Genomic DNA, 16,765 nt, shown 5'->3' on the forward strand with positions numbered 1-16,765 from the left:
CTGTTGCTCTGAATCCGAGTCATTTAATTAATTTGATGTTGAACAATTTGGACAGTCAAATTGGGAGTGTAATTTCTTCTACTTGGTGTAATTTAGATACTTAATTTTTTTTTTAACTATTTAAGACTGTGTTTAGTTTTTAGATTGTGATACTTCCTTCAAAAGGTTTAACTGAAAGATTAAAAACTCTTGTGTAAGTGTACTTAGCATGGGGATTGACATATGGTAGGTATCCAGTGTTGCCTACTTTTGTAATTTTCAGCTTTGGCTTTGTTTATCCATATTGACTTCAGCCATGCAATGATTTTTTTAAATATTTGGGCTTTAAAACCCTAAAATCCAAATTGGGGCAGGGGGTAGTTGTTTTACCTGTTTTCTAATTTTTTACTCAGTGCTTTTTAATTCTCCTACCATAAAACAAAGAATTTTCTCTTGTGCCTAACTATCTTCAACATGTTTTACAAATAAGTATCTTTGGTAGTGGCTTGACAGTAACTAAACTTTGTTTTATTTAGAAGTTTTCCTTGCTTCTAAACTATTGCTTTCTTTGTACAAAAGGTGTCTATAAAGGTTTCTGTTTTTCTAATTATTTTTAAATCTGTAGCAAACCAGAGCCAGGATGAAAACACTGAAGTATGTTCCTTGATTATTACAGCCACAAGGCTTTTAATTTCCTAGAGGGCAATTTGTTTGACCGGTTACTGTGCTTTGTTGACTACTTTAATACCAATGTTACTCTGCCAGAAAATGGAAAACTGGATGGTTGTGAAGGAAAAGAGACATGATTTAGATAGGACAAGGGAAGTTACAGGAATTGATCATCCTAATAGGGTATTATTACATATTAGGCAGGTGATTAAATAAGACCTTCATTAGATACGTGTTTCATGTCCTACTGAGGCATAATAATCTCCAGAATATTAAACATAGGCTTTGGAGTTTTATTGAAGCAGTAGTCAGATCACTGCTCTGTATAACCTTGAAGAGGTCAATACTACTTGAGCCTCTGTTATCTTACATGTAAAATGGGTGTAATTTACCCAGGTGGTTTCTAACTTGGCTTTTGTAATAATCTTAGGTAAAGCACTTAGCATAGACTGAGCACACACACACAGCACTTAGCATAGTTCTTAGTATTTGCATTGTATTATACCTATGCTGTTAATCAGTTATGATCCTTATAAAATGAGGGGATTAGGCAAAGTTAATATCGGTGCTTTTCTAGTTCCAATAGTTTGAAGTAAGTTGGTAAGGAGGAAGGGGAAAACATGTTTTGTGGTTACTTGCGTGCATCACACTGCTGATTATATTCTTGTAGTCTTCACGAAAGTCACACAGTTAAGCATTACATAATCTTACTCAAATCAGAACTATAAAAAACGTTATTTTTTAAGTCTTAACCATATTACGTGTTTTATATTAGAAGCATCATGGTAATTGTTAATTTTTTCTCAATACAATCTGTAGCATGTTTGCTTTCAGATAGTTAACCAAAACTATCACTGTGCAGTTAAAAATGATTCTACAATATGAGGTATTTTATCTAGAATTTTTATTAAAAATCTGATGCATAGCATAGGCACTGTTGATCTCTACATAGTGTAATCTTGTATTCACAAAGAGAACGGCCTCCTCCCTTTAAAACTGCTGTTATGGTAACCTGAAAATCAAACAGTATACTGTACAAGACAGTGTTTTCTTAAGGGGACATTTTGTTTATTCTACATACTTGGTCTGTTTTATTGGCAAAGTCCTTGAAATCATTGACCCGTGCTGTTTCTATTTTTGCAGTACCCAAAACTATTTTCTCATCTAGGTGTTCCCTTGTATTTCATACCTTCTATGGGTTTCTGGACTTCTCTGTACCTTTCATTGTATTCAGTCTCTAGGGTACCAGTCCCTAGTCTGCTGAGCCAGTTTTACAGGCTCAGCCAAAATAAGAAAGTAAAATGAGGCACAGTGATGGACTAGCTTAATCACTTTTGGTGAAAGTTCTGTATTTTACTTGTCTCTTGGTCTTATAACTTCAGCTGTTTATTTCAAACCTGGTGCTTGTCTCCTCCTGCTCTTTTTCCTATTTTTAAGGCTATGTTAAATGAATTTATTGAATAGCCCCCGTATTTTAGAAGTTTAATGGTGTCCTCTCTTGCTATCCAGAAAAGTCACCCACACGATTACCTGTGAGATCTTGTTAGAGAATCTCAGTCTGTATTTTAACAATATTTCCAGATACTTAATGGGCACATTTGAAAAGTGCTGCTATAGTCCATTTTCTGGTTTTAACTTATAAAAAAACTTACTGTGTTGAAAGGGCTGAAAATTAGGACAAAAACCTGTTTTGGATATGTTTCAAATTAGGGGAGATATGATTTGTCACAATGAGTCCTCAATAAAGAAGGCACAGGGTCCTTCAGGAGACTTGGAGGAGCTGACTCTTGAGGGTTGCCAGGCCATGAAGAAGGGAATAGCATTTTAAGCAGAAGGGTCAGCGTTTGGGGAGACGTGGTGGGTGGCATGTTTGGGATTTTTGAGTATACATCAGATCAGGAGGTTCTAATGGGAAGATGAGACTAGATTGTAAATCTTGCTTTTGTTCTAAAGGCAATGATTATTGAATGCATTGTGCCAGACTGTTCCAGGTGTCAATGAAGTTAATCATAATTACCCCATGTGGGTACCAATATATTTCACCTCTTTATAGACAAACACAATAAATCAGCAAATACAAATCCTGTTAGGGGAGAAGAGGGATTCAAGAAGGATGGAAAAGTGCAATCAATGCAGTGATGAACTGAAAAGTCAAGCTTGCTAAGAGCTTGAAAAATCCCCGTTGGTTTTGGCAACTGAATAACTGGCTAGTTTATTAAGTGCAGTTTTTAACTTAAAGGTGTGTGATGTCAGAGTAAGATGGTTTCAGGGAAGTATGGGGCAGGTGAGAGTTGACTCATTGGAAAAGACTGATGCTGGGAGGGATTGGGGGCAAGAGGAGAAGGGGACGACACAGGATGAGATGGCTGGATGGCATCACTGACTCGATGGATGTGAGTCTGAGTGAACTCCAGGAGTTGGTGATGGACAGGGAGGCCTGGCATGCTGCGATTCATGGGGTCGCAAAGAGTCGGACACGACTGAGCGACTGATCTGATCTGATCTGATGGGGCAGGTGAGGAAAGAAATGAATCTACACTACTCTTGAAAGTTTGTGACAGGAAGCAGAAACTCCATGGTATAGCGGGCCGTTGGCACTGGAGTCAGGCCTGGACTTGAACTCGGTTCTGCCACTGTTCTGTGATGCAGTCTGCTGTGCTAAACTGTCCAAGGAGCCTGTTTCCCTCGTGCGTAAAATGGGATTAATACCTATTTCACAGGGTTATTTTGAGGATTAAATACATGTGAAGTATTTGGAACACAGCAGGTATTCCATAAAATCGATTAAGGTTGAGGGGACGTTTGTTTTTAAAGATGGAACTGTGTATAGGTTGAGGAGCTACAGCCAAGATAGGCTGACAATGAAAAGGGTCTATACAGAGGGTAAAGGGTGGTCCGTGGTTTCACAGAATGTTGTCTCCAGAGCTCACTGCACTTCTCAAAGCAGTGACACCCAGAAATTTCCTTCTGGAGGAGTTGAGAAACAATCTTCGTGGATGCTAAGGTTGATTTTTCCTTAAGCATGCTATCTCCTAGTATGGAGGTGATTTGGGAAAGGGCTGATGGAGATGATGGGATGCTCTAGCTCCTTTACAAGCCTCCTTGGCGCAGGCTCTTGGTGACTCCTGAGCCCTCGAGATTTTCTTACCATGCACGTGCGTGACGATCTCGACCGATTTCGCTAGGCTTGGCGCGGGCCCTCCAAGTGTGCGCCTGCCGCCCTTCCCCCACCAGCAGAGCCAAACCTACCGGCGGGTCTCCTGCGCATGCTCGGGAGCCGGCTGACCGAGGCGCCTCCTGGCAACCGGACGCCAGCCTCGGCTTAGAGTGAAGAGGCAGCAATGGATCAGTCTATCGCCATCACCTCCACCGCAGTAAGGAAGACCTGAGGCATGGGGCTTCTGCCTTGGCCTCGGTACCGCCTACCTTCCCTGCCTTCAATTCTCAAAACACTGTTCCCCTTGCAGGGCTCCGCCAAAAACACCAGCTGTCTCTAATCCTGGGTCCTTGCGCCCCTCCGCTTCCTACCTCCACACCCACGCCTGCAATCCTTTCTTCCTGATCATTGAGTGCCCTTCGTTTGCTTTTCTCCTGCCTAGCTCTCACTTATCCTTCCCCTTCGTCCTTTGTTTCCTGTCCTGTTTCCCACCCTCCACCCCCGATCTTAACCTATTGCTACTTGGGCTGGACAACTGCTTTAACAAGGTTATTAGATTCCTTCGTTTCCCTCCCTCCACCTCCTCCCCACCTCCCCCACCGTCTGCCAAGAGAATGGGTTTTTCCTTCCTTGGACTACTGGACACGTTTTTGCCTTGCTTCCTACTGTAGTATTTATAAAATATTTGAAACTGTCTTGTTTAGTTTTTAAATAAATTTGGGCAAGGGATGTTTAGCCTAACTTGTGTAAAGTAATCCCCCCCTGAAGTGAATATGAAGTGGGAGATAGGGAAGTTGAGGTCACCTGTCTTGGGCTAAACAAAACAGCAGCTGCCAGGTACCTTCCTTCAGACGTGTCATGTTTACTTCTCCCTTCCTCCCACTTCATTTCCCTGGTCCTAGGTAGTGGTGCAAGGAGGTCCAACCAGTCCATCCTAAAGGAGATCAGTCCTGGGTGTTCACTGGAAGGACTGATGCTGAGGCTGAAACTCGAATACTTTGGCCACCTCATGCGAAGCATTGACTCATTGGAAAAGACCCTGATGCTGGGAGGGATTGGGGGCAGGAGGAGAAGGGGACGACAGAGGATGAGATGGCTGGATGGCATCACTGACTCGATGGACGTGAGTCTGAGTGAACTCTGGGAGTTGGTGATGGACAGGGAGGCCTGGTGTGCTGCAATTAATGGGGTCGCAAAGAGTCGGGCATGACTGAGCAACTGAACTGAACTGAGGTAGTGGTGGAGACCTGTCTTAACTTGCCTGAAAAAGTTCAATTTCTGTGACTATAAATGTGCAACAGAGAAGATTCAACATAAATCTAATAAAGGGAATGTATAGGAAGAAATTCAGACTTAGCAGTGCATATGAAGCAATGCTTTTTCAGAGAAATGCTTGTATTTCATAGTAAAACTGAAGCCCAGGGTTCCTTATATGTGGATATATGTTAGGAAGAATGAATTATATCAGTTTACTGATTAGATTATTTTAATGCCTTGTTGCTTGAGATGACCTATATTTCATAGCAATAAAAAAGCATTCTAAATGAAAGTAAAACTCGGTATTTTAATGATTTTGCCTGGTGGAAATAACAAAAGGAAAAAACTAAGCAACTGTGTTCTGTTGTCCTCACTGTTGACAGTGAAGCATCAAAATAATTTTCTTCTTAACTTGGCAGATAAGGTATTAAAAATAAAAGCCACCACTTACTGAGTCCTGGTTGTGGGTACAGGTCTTTATGATGCCTTATTTTCGTGCCAGCTCAGCTGCCTTTTGTTGTCCTCCTAAGAGGAAGCTGAGGTTCATGAGGGTTAACTTGCCTAGTGCACCTAGGTAGTCGCTGAACTGGAGTTCAAGCCCAAGTCATAGCATATGGAAATCTAGAAAATGGCACTTTCAACATTTGCTATATGGCCAGGAGTTTGAATTCCGATATTACATTAATTGGATGTCTATACATTTTTACCTTGTGCTCCCTGAGCCATAAATCGTAGTAACAATTATATAATTTTGGGTTTACATAACTCTTTGCTTCCTGCTGCTGCTGCTAAGTAGCTTCAGTGCAACCCCATAGACGGCAGCCCACCAGGCTCCCCCGTCCCTGGGATTCTCCAGGCAAGAACACTGGAGTGGGTTGCCATTTCCTCCTCCAATGCATGAAAGTGAAAAGTGAAAGTGAAGTCGCTCAGTCATCCTACTCTTAGCGACCCCATGGACTGCAGCCTACCAGGCTCCTCCGTCCATGGGATTTTCCAGGCAAGAGTGCTGGACTGGGTTGCCACTGCCTTCTCCGCTTTGCTTCCTAAGAGCACCAGATTTTGTCACCTAATTATTCTTATGACATCTTGGTGAGATGGGGATGTTTCAATTCAGTTCAGTTCAGTCACTCAGTCGTGTTTGACTCTTTGCAACCTCATGGACTGCAGCATGCCAGGCTTCCCTGTCCATCACCAACTCCTGAAGCTTCTTCAAACTCCATCAAGTTTGTGATGCCATTGAGTTGGTGATGCCATCTAACCATCTCATCCTCTGATGGGGATGTTTATTACTCTAATTTACCCAAAGAAAATTTAGATACTTAAAAAGCACTTAAGATCTTAAAATAGCAATTTAAGGAAATATTATAGGCAAGATTGATTATGGAGCTCTTGTTTTCATTCAGGGTGACCAATTTCATACAGTATCAATTTCTTCAAGTACATGTTTTATAAGTGATATTTAACTTCTAGTGATCACTTCTCAAATGAATAAGCACATTTTTATGTTTATTAATAGAAACCAACCCAGAAGTCATCATCTTTTGAAAGAGAAGGATGGTGGAGGATAGCATTAACGGTATGTATATTTTCATCCTTTCCTATTTGAATCAGTATTCGAGTCTGACCTTTTAGATCACTAATACTTAATTTTAAGGAAACAATGGTTGTTCAAATCTACCTGGGCTCGTTTTATATTTATAATTTTAGTATCAGCACATGACTGAGAAACTAAACTTTGAATGCAGTAAAAGCTTGGACATAAAACAACTGTAGGAGCCTAGGTGTTTTACACTACAGGTTATCTTGATAAAGTCAACTAAGCTTACACATTCTGGAAAGGTGTTTGACTTCACTTTTTATCTTACTTCTTCAAAAAGTAAGAGCCTATGATAGCTTGTGTTAACATGGTCAACGTGTGAAAGCAAGATGGTGATACATGAAAGAAAGATGACCAGAAGATCCTTCTCTCAAGATACATTATTTCTGTATGGCAGAAATATTTTCTGTTCACACCTTTCCATAACGGAGGGGCCCTAGGGACCAAAGCCTCTTTGGAATTGTACTAATTTTAATGGTATAACTGAGTCGAGTGCTCAGTGGGAAGATGGCCACAAAAGCAGCGTGACTAAACTGTCGGGCCTGGCCATTCAGCCGTACTGTGGTTGTGATTTGAAAGTCCCAAACCTCTTATTGGACTAATTAGACCATATGTTCTGCCAGTTCATCCTCAATCTCATGTTATTATCCTGTAGCTTCCCACTTGAGGGTTAGAAAGAAACACGTGGTATCTAACTACTAAACTGAAGTAGGATAACTTCTATTTAGTCACGAAACTTATCCAGAGGGTTCTCATAAGAGACCTGATATTGATAGTCAAATAGAACCTCAAATTTAAGTATCTTTGGGGCTACTTTTTATAAAGTTAAAGCTTTACTTTGGCCATAACCCATTTGCTTAACCCACAGTTAAGCAATTGTCGCAGAAAGGAAATCATCATGATTGTCTTGAAATGTTTTGTGGGGAGTGTGTACTTGATGGAATTTTATTAAAACATTTCTCTAAGTAAAACAAAGAGAAATGCTACTTAGGAGTGACCTTTGAAAGAATGATGCTTTAGGAGATGCTACTGGTTTACATAGTAACTTGAAAAATGGTATCAATTCTCTGCAGAACACTCCTAATCCTGGCACTTACCACTTGAAAACTTTTATTGAAGAATCACTGTTAAATCCAGTGATAGCAACCTACAATTTTAAAAATGAAGGAAGGAAAAAACCACCTCTTTTGCAAAGAAATGATCCGGTGCTGAATGACCTTCCCCAGTACAGGCCTCCTGACTTCTTGGACTTGTTAAAGAAGCAAGTGGCCACTTACTCATTTAAGGACAAACCGCGGTCAAGCCCCAGCATGCTGGTTTACAGAGATCAGGTAAAGTACTAGTAGCAGTTGGCTTTGTGTAGGAAAGCTGTCAAGAGGCCCAGAGGAATATATTCTGTATACTTAGATTGTATCTTCTGCAGGAGAAATTGAAAATCTATAGGATGCCTTATTTCTTCCAGAAATCAAACAAAGCATGCTTCACTTGCAAATATGTCCAGCAAGATGTTTCCCTTCTCAGCCTAACGTGGACATGGGAAATTTTTTTTGCCTTGCTGGAAACTCTTGGTAGGATTCCCCTGACTTGGGGTCTTATCTATGATGGGGCCATGCTTCTGGTCTCTTCAAGCAGTTGATATGGTATGTCCTCTTTTTTTAAAGAGAAAACTGCCTTTCAGTGAGTAGTCCTCATATTAGAGTGTGAATATGACTATACACCATAGGAAAGCTTTTGCAAGAATTTCTTGCAGAAATGAGCATTGTGATATCAGAAGAGTCAGGCTGTACTCTAAGCTCTACTAGTTCATGCATCACATTAAGGATACTGAGCACTGCTTCTTACAGCCCTGGGCTAGGTTCTGTAAAGGGAAGATGTTCCTGACTTAGAAATATTTAAGTAACAATACAAGAGCAAATAGATCAAGTGCTGAGATAAATGGTGTAGCAGGAAAGGCCTAGAGAGAGCTCAGTGAAGGTGGGATTGAAAGGCTAGAACGCTCCCTGGATTGAGTAGGACTGAAGTTGGACCTTGGATAATATATAACATTCCTGTGGCTCTTAATAATTTACCGTGAGCTTCCATGTATATTCTGTTAGTAGTTCTTCCCAGGCATTCTGAAATAGGCAAGATGGATGTCACCCCCATTTTACAGATGAGAAAACTGAGGTGAATAGGGATGAAGAAACTGGTTACGAGGTGCATAGCTTATAAAGAAGGCAGTGCTTTTTTATGGTTGACCCAATTTTATTTTGTTATTATTTTTTATTAAAGTATCGTTAGATAGCATCACCGACTCAAGGAAATGGATTTGAGCAAACTCCAGGAGACAGTGAAGAACAAGGAAGCCTGGCGTGCTTCAGTCTATGGGGTTGTGAGGTCTCAGACATGACTCCGTGACTGAACGACATAGTTGGGTTACAGTGTTGTGTTAGTTTCAGATGGGCAGCAGAATGACTCAGTTATACACATATATATCAGTTCAGTTCAATCACTCAGTCGGGTCTGACTCTTTGTAATCCCATGGCCTGCAGCATGCTAGGTTTCCCTGCCCATCACCAACACCCGGAGCTTGCTCAAACTCATGTCCATCGAGTCGGTGATGCCATCCAGCCATCTCATCCTCTGTCGTCCCCGTCTCCTGCCTTCAATCTTTCCCAGCATCAGGGTCTTTTCCAATGAGTCAGTTCTTTGCATCAGGTGGCCAAAGTATTGGAGTTTCAGCTTATATATATATATATAAATAATTCAGCTTATATATATATATACAGATATATATATTCAGTTTATATATATCTATAAATATATATATTTATAGATATATCTATTCTTTTCAGATTCTTTTCTCTTATAGATTATTACAAAATATTGAGTATAGTTCCCTGTACTATAGGTCCTTGTTTAGTTCTCTATTTTATATATAATATTGTGTATATGTTAATCCCAAACCCCTAATTTACCCCTCCCTTCCTAGCTGTCCCCTTTGGTAACCGTAAGTTTGTTTTCCATGTTTGTGGGTCTGTTTCTGTTCTATAAATAAGTTTATTTGTATAGGCAAGCTGTACTTGTAACGAAGGGCTTCTGAGCCCCAGTTTGGTGCTGTTTCCAGTCTACTTTGTGCCTCTGGCCTTGAATGAGGGGCAGGGTTTCAGGGGGTGGAACCCAAAGGAGGCATTTCACAAGAAGGGTAGAGTTGAGACATGGACGTTGTCATTTGGGACTTTGGGCCTTAATATCTTCTATTTATAAAGGAGCTAATAATATGTATCAGTCTTTACAACCTTATTGGGATAATGTGATCATAATCTGAGACGATGCATTGCCACTTGGAGGTTGAATTGAATGGAAGGGGTTGTGGTTATTAGAATGGACAAGAAATCTTCAGCAAAATGAACCCATGTTGTGTCCAAGCAATGAACCCTTCCTAGGGCTTTGCAAATTATGGCTTTGAAACAGGACAGAATGATAAATGTTCACAGGGTAAATCTTATCCTGTTCGGTTCAGTGGATGAATACAAGCACTGAATTATACATAGACTTTTATGGCTTGGTATCAGGTAACCAGGCGACATGTGAAATCGTCTTGGCCACCTCCTATGCAAAAATCATTCTTCCTCAGCCTCCTCCACCATTTACTTCACTTCTGCTTCCTTTCTTCTGACTTTTTTGGGTTTCTGAGGGTAGACACAGGCCCACTGCTGAGAGAAGAAAAAATAGATGGTTGGTATTAGGCAAAATTTAACGCATTAAAAGACCATAAGAATTTGGCTTATCCAGAGGGATGGATAAAATGTTCTAAAAATTCTTTCTTTTCTTTCTCCTCTCTCTTCCACCTCCCAGAAAGGCTTGACCTCCAGAAACTAGAAGAATTAAATGTTTTCTTAATTTTATATTTCAAAGGTATATGATAATATATTCACAAGAGGAGAGAGATTCAGATGTAACCCTGTTTACTTGCCAGTAAAATTCATAATTCTGATTTTTTAATGGCAGAACTCAGTAAAACAGTCATTTGAATTCAAGGTAGATACAGTATACATTATTGTTGTTTACTAAGATCAGCATTCTCAAGCTTCATAATTCTTAATAGAATAGTCTTGTTATACCTCATTAATGCTGTTCTTTATTTGTAAGAAAGTTTTTGCTATTTTTAACACCTTTATTCTGAAGCATATGATTCAACTGGAGAATCTGTATGGAAGAATCATATGTGTGTTTATATTTATATTTTAACGTGTGTGTCTGTGCATGGTGGTTGTTCAATCGCTCAGTTGTGTCCGACTCTTGGAACACCATGGACTGTAGCCTGCCAGGCTCCTCTGTCCATGGGATTTCCCAGGCAAGAATACTGGAGTGGCTTCCCATTTCCTTCTCCAAGGAATCTTCCCAACCCAGAAATTGAACCCACGTCTCCTGCATTTCAGGCAGTCTTCTGCATTGCAAGTGGGTTCTTTACTGCTGAGTCACTAGGGAAGCCCATGTCTGTGTATATATACTCATCTATAGCTGGCTCTTTCCAAAGAGTATTTGATATGGACCTAAAGTTTTTACAATCATTTTTTTTTCTTATCAGAGAAATAGTATGTTTTTATTTTAGAATGTATATTCAAATATTCAAAAGTGGGACCATTTCTCTACAGTATGTGGTTTTATGACCTGATTTTCCCCAGTGTTGCTAACCCCTGGGTTACTTATTCTACCTTATTTGTGGATAATTTTAGCTCCTTTGCTCCCTGGCACTCTTTCCACTACTCCTGTCATAATTTCAGTACATTCAGAGATGATGATTTTTCCAACAATCTGGCTTCTCAGTGTTTTGAACTCTTCTTCACTTCAGCCACTCACTCCTTAGATTTTTTTCAACACCAATCATTTCAGCCATCCATAATTTCAGTTGCATGCATTGTACTGTGATCACTGTCCCCAGATCTTCTGCCTTGCTCACTCTGGCATCCCCAACCTCAACAATTTTTCTGTTCCCCCAGTCTACAATCCATTGATCCTGCTGTTACTGGGAAAATGGGTTTGCCTCTTGGTGGATGTTGAACCAAAAGATACAGCCAAGCCAAAGAGCAGAGAAGGAAGGATTAACTTGCTGCTGCTCTCAAGGCCTCAAATCATTGTCATCCCTTGGGTCTCCCCACCATCCACAGGCTCTGGACCAGCTTGTGCAAGTGTGTGCATGTGCGTGCAGCATGTGTCTGTCCAAGACCCTATCTGCTTACACTACCACCTTTCATTGCCTTTCAACTTGCTGATATTTTCCTTCCTTTCAAAGCTTAAGTTCCATAGTTAATCATTAGAGTTACTCCCTGCACACAACCTCAATTCCTTGGCCTCTTGATGCTTCATCTTACTTGTTTGGCAAAGTCACAACCCTGGTCAGATCGCTCTGTGAACTTGGAACCTGCATTTGTGTAGCTGAATGACTAGTCTCATTTTCAGTTCTTTACCAACCATGGGTACAGAATTGTTGTTGTTCAGTCCCTAATCTGTTTACTCTCCCATTCTCCTGAGGTAGGTTTCTCTCACATCTTTCTTCTTTCTGAATCCTAAACACCTCCTCCTCAATCCTCATTCTTTTTTTCTCTTCTCAGACTCTTGGCTTGTTCAGCCCCTCCTTCTTGCCGTCTTCCATTTGGAGGCCCAGGCATGCATACCTCTTCCCCATCTGCTCTCACTCCCTGCTGATCTGATTTAGTCTCAAGGCTTTGAACACCAGCTGTTTGTTTGTGATTTCCAAATGTATATCTCCTATCCAGACTTCTCTGTTGAACTCCAGGCTTGTATATCCAGTTGTTGTTTTGACTTCTCTGTTTTATGTCAAATTCAGGGTTTCTCACCCTTGGCTCTGTTGACTTTTTGGACAGGATAATTCTTTGTGGTAGGGGGCAGTCCTATGCTTGTAGAATGTTTAACAGCATTTCAGGATAATTAGATGCCAATTAGCAGCCCCTGCTCCCAGTTGTTCTTCTCTGGTGGCTTAGACAGTAAAAAATCTGCTCTACAATGCAGGAGACCTAGGTTCAATCCCTGGGTTGGGAAGATCCCCTGGAGGAGGGCATGGCAACCCACTCCAGTATTCTTGCCTGGAGAATGCCCATGGATAGAGAAGCCTGGTGGGCTACAGTCCATGGGGTCGCAAAGAGTTGGACACGACTGAGCGACTAAGCATACCTCCCAGTTGCAACAACCAAAACTGTCTTCAGACATTGTTCAAATGTCCCCTGGGGAAGGAGGGAACTAAAAAAAAAAAACCAAAAACACTTCTGATTGAGACCCTCTAGATTTACTGTTTGTAACAGTGGGTGTGATCTCAGAGTGGCTCTTTTCAGGGCCAGCAGGTTGACGGTGAACTGGCTTCATCTGTGACCTCAACTCTTGTGTCTCCCCTCATTCTGGTCCTGACCAATGGTCTGTTCCGGGCTGCTGCTTGAATTTGCTACTCCCGATCCAACCTCATGTCTTTGCGATGGATCTTTCTTCATCTGGAATGCTCTTATCACAGATATCCATGTGACTTATTCCCTCTCCATCTTCAAATCTTTGTTCAAGGGTCACTTTCTCAATGAGCCTCATTTAAATTGGCCATCTGACACCCCTGACCTTTCCTGCCTTCCTCTTTTGTTTCCTCAGAACCTAGAGCCATCAGTATACTATATTATTTATTTACAGTTTGCATTTATTATTTGTTGTCTGCCTCCTCCCATGAGAGTAAAGCTTTATAGATGGCCTGAATACTTATCTGTTTTGTTCACTGTTACGTTTTTGCCTCTAGAATAGTGTCTGATTGGTTAATATTTGTTGAATGCATGAAATGAATTGATTGCTCGTATTTCTGAAATCTGACTGGGCCTTCATCATTTTGTTTCCCTGGATGTGTGATTATCTTTGGCTCTGCATTGTTCATTGCCCCTGAAAGGTTGTTTCCATGGATTCCCTAAGATGAAAGTGTTTTTCTTCCAGAGAAAGTTTGGTTTTGGTTTCTGCTAATATTTAGGGTGGTGCCACTTGAAATACACTGCTTATATATTCTTGGGTCACTCTAGTGATGGGAATTTGGACCAGAATCCATGAAAGGAACCAGCCCACAGTTACACTCTTTCAAGGATGGGTTTCTCCCTGTTGTCTCAATTCAGCTTAGCACCAAGACATGTCTTTCTGTACTCCCCTTAGCATTGGGGTGAGGTGGGAGGGTGGCTTTCAGGAAACTCCCTTTTAGGGCCTCCAGTTTCTGTGGGTAGGACTCCCAATAGATCACCATCATTGATGATCCAGGCTTTGGCCTCTGGATTCTTCTAGGGTTCTAAAGTTCACTCAAATCCAGGTCTTTTCCTCTGCTGAGTTTAGTCTGGACCAACTTAAGTCCTCTGAGCAAAACTAGGCCATTTGTATCTCTGGTTTCTTGCTATCTCTTGGTTTTGTTGTTGTTCAGTTGCTCAGTTGTGTCTGACTCTTTTGTGACCCCATGAACTATAGCACTCCAGGCTCGTCAGTCCCTGGGACTCTCCAGGCAAGAAAGCTGGAGTGGGTTTCCATGCCTTTTTCCAGGGGATCTTCCTGACCCATGGATAGAACCTGAGTCTCTGATGTCTCCTGTCTTGGCAGGTGGATTCTTTACCTCTTGGTGTGGGGATCTTATATGCCTTATGACTTTATTATCAGTTTCATTTCTTGTCAAAAGCTCTTGTTTATTTTGTATATTTTGTCCCTCATTTCTAGTAGTTGTCTACAGCGGGAAGGTTCATCATCCAAATAACCTAGCCTGCCAATAGCAGAAACCAGAACTTTGCATTTTTCTTCGAAATATATTTTGAATCTTTTCCATGCATCATGATGCAAAGAAATGGAAAGATAGCCCATGTTCATTGTTCAGAAGAGTTAATATAGTTAAAATGTCTGTACTACCCAGATCAATCTATAGATTTAATATAATACCTGTCAAAACACCCATGACTGTTTTTTTTTTTACATAATTAGAACATACTCCTAAAATTTATATGGAACCACAAAAGACCCTGAATAGGGAAAGCAATCTTGAGGCAAAACAACAAAGCCAGAGTTATCACCCTCTCTGATTTCAGACTATACTACGAAGTTACAGTGATCAAAACAGCATAGTAATGGTATAGATAAATGGGACAGAATAGAGAGCCCAGAAATAAAACCATGCCTTTACGGTTAATTAAGTTACAACAAAGGATGCAAGAATGTACAGTGGGAAAAAGACTGTCTCTTTAGTATTGCTGCTGGGAAAACTGGACAACTACATGTGAAAGAATGAAATTAGAGCATTTTCCTACATCATCCTAATGAGTAGGGTTGGATTTTTTAATTTATCCCAATTTTCTGACCTTGTTGGAATTGGTATAACACAACTGAATTACATATCCACACTAATAGCTTCCTGTCTTTTTCTATGACTCCAAGCTACTGCAGGATTTCTGAGTGCCTAATTAGCATGGATTGAAACATTAATTAACTAGGATCAGCTATTTTTATGGGCATATTGTCTAGATTCTCTGAGCCTTACATTACAAGTGAGGAATGAAGAAGCATATGCAGGAATTAGAGTAAAATGTACTTACTGTATATAAATGCATGCATGAAAACATGCATTACATATATGCACAAGGGAGCCATCCAGATAGTTTGCAACATGTTCAGCAATGCACAGAGAAGCAATCTCTTGTGTAAGGCAGCTGAGTATTTAAGACTTCCTGGAAAAGTCAGTCCTCTCTCAGCCATATTAAATAGCAAAGAATGGCCATTGCCAAGTAAAGTAGGACAAATAAAGAAGCTATGGATAACCAGTATTCCTTCTAGAGTAAGGCTAAGAGTTTTTCCATGATTGCTTCCTTGAAAAAAATCTTATGCAATTGCTGAGTATAGATGAATAAACAGTGGCTTTAAAGTTTTTTTTTTTCCCCTCACTTTTCAGTTCTCTTTCTTCCTTCTCCTCCTGTATATGTGTATATAATGTGCCTGAGTGGGAGAGAGAGGGAGCAGAGAGCGAGGTGCATGAAGCATACATTCACAGTGTAAAGTAAATAGAAAGCAAACACCTGTGTCATCGTCATCAAAATCAAGAAGTAGAATGCTGTGCCCCCCAAGAAAGCCCCCTGCTTAAAATGCATGTCTATGCTTCCAGCATATAATAATAATAATAATAATAATAAATACCTATGTTCCCTAGGTGTTTATTCTGTCAAGTGAGCAATGAACAATGCACAGGTGCATTAGGACATTGTGTCTATTTCATCATAAAATTTGTATTTACTGTTATTATCACTGAATCCACAGAAAATGCCTCTGCAGTCAAAATTCTGTGTTAATATGTGAAAGATAGCTGTAGGATCAGATACAACAGGTGAACTTACTACATGAGGCAGATAACACCAGGATATGAACGTCTCGTTTCCAACAAGAGCAGTATTGTATTTTTAAATCTGATTTTAAATTAATAGGGGTGGAAGAAGAATGCCCGTTTTGAGCAGGATTCAACTCCTCCCTGCCAACTCCTGGAACACAGGAAGTTCCCGTCTGTCTTCCCCTGGCTTCTCATTCTCTTTCTTTTTCTCCATCCCTCCCTTCACAGAGCCCACTAGCTATGCTTACCAGTTCCTAATTCTCCCTTGCTTCTCTTACTGTGGGCTGACATCCACAGACCCAGGGATAATGGAGCTATCCAGGCAGTTTGTAACAAGTTTCACAGTGGGCAGAGAGACAGTCCATTCCACAACGTTCTTCCTTCTTAGAATCTCCCCCTTGCCCCCGTTAAGGGGTCTTACCTTTCTTAAAAGCATACTCAAATCTCACTGTCTTTACCATCTTTATATCACCCAGTTAGATTTATTTATTTATTTCTCCCCCCTACCCAGTTTTACTGAGGTATAACTGACAAATAAAACTGAACATATTTAAGGTGTACAACATGATTTGATATATGTATAAATTGTGAAATGATTACCACAGTCAAGTTAATTAACACATCGATCACCTCACACAGTTACCATTTTGTGTGTGAGTGTGTGTGTGTGTGTGTGATAAGAACACACAAGATCTACTCTCCTAGCAATTCTCAAGTGTGCAATACAGTATTATTAACT

The 16,765-nt window shown here is 40.6% G+C and overlaps 1 protein-coding gene across 6 annotated transcripts in view; it reads left to right on the top strand.

Moving 5' to 3' along the window:
- The first annotated feature begins 2,995 nt into the window (after positions 1 to 2,995).
- STPG4 (sperm-tail PG-rich repeat containing 4) overlaps positions 2,996 to 16,765 on the top strand; it is a 35,932-nt gene continuing 22,162 nt past the window's right edge. For 2 of the 6 annotated variants that reach the window (XM_005895631.2, XM_070379622.1), the window contains exons 1-3: positions 2,997 to 4,022; positions 6,579 to 6,638; positions 7,733 to 7,990. In XM_005895631.2, coding sequence (XP_005895693.2) covers positions 3,990 to 4,022; positions 6,579 to 6,638; positions 7,733 to 7,990 — 351 coding nt within the window. In that variant the 5' untranslated portion in view covers positions 2,997 to 3,989. Of the gene's footprint in view, positions 4,023 to 6,578; positions 6,639 to 7,732; positions 7,991 to 16,765 lie in introns of all 6 variants that reach the window. The other 4 variants (XR_011466087.1, XM_070379625.1, XM_070379624.1 and 1 more) reach the window with 3 other exon arrangements.

This window comes from Bos mutus, chromosome 11 (genome assembly GCF_027580195.1).
Source record: "Bos mutus isolate GX-2022 chromosome 11, NWIPB_WYAK_1.1, whole genome shotgun sequence".
Classification (NCBI taxonomy): domain Eukaryota; kingdom Metazoa; phylum Chordata; class Mammalia; order Artiodactyla; family Bovidae; genus Bos; species Bos mutus.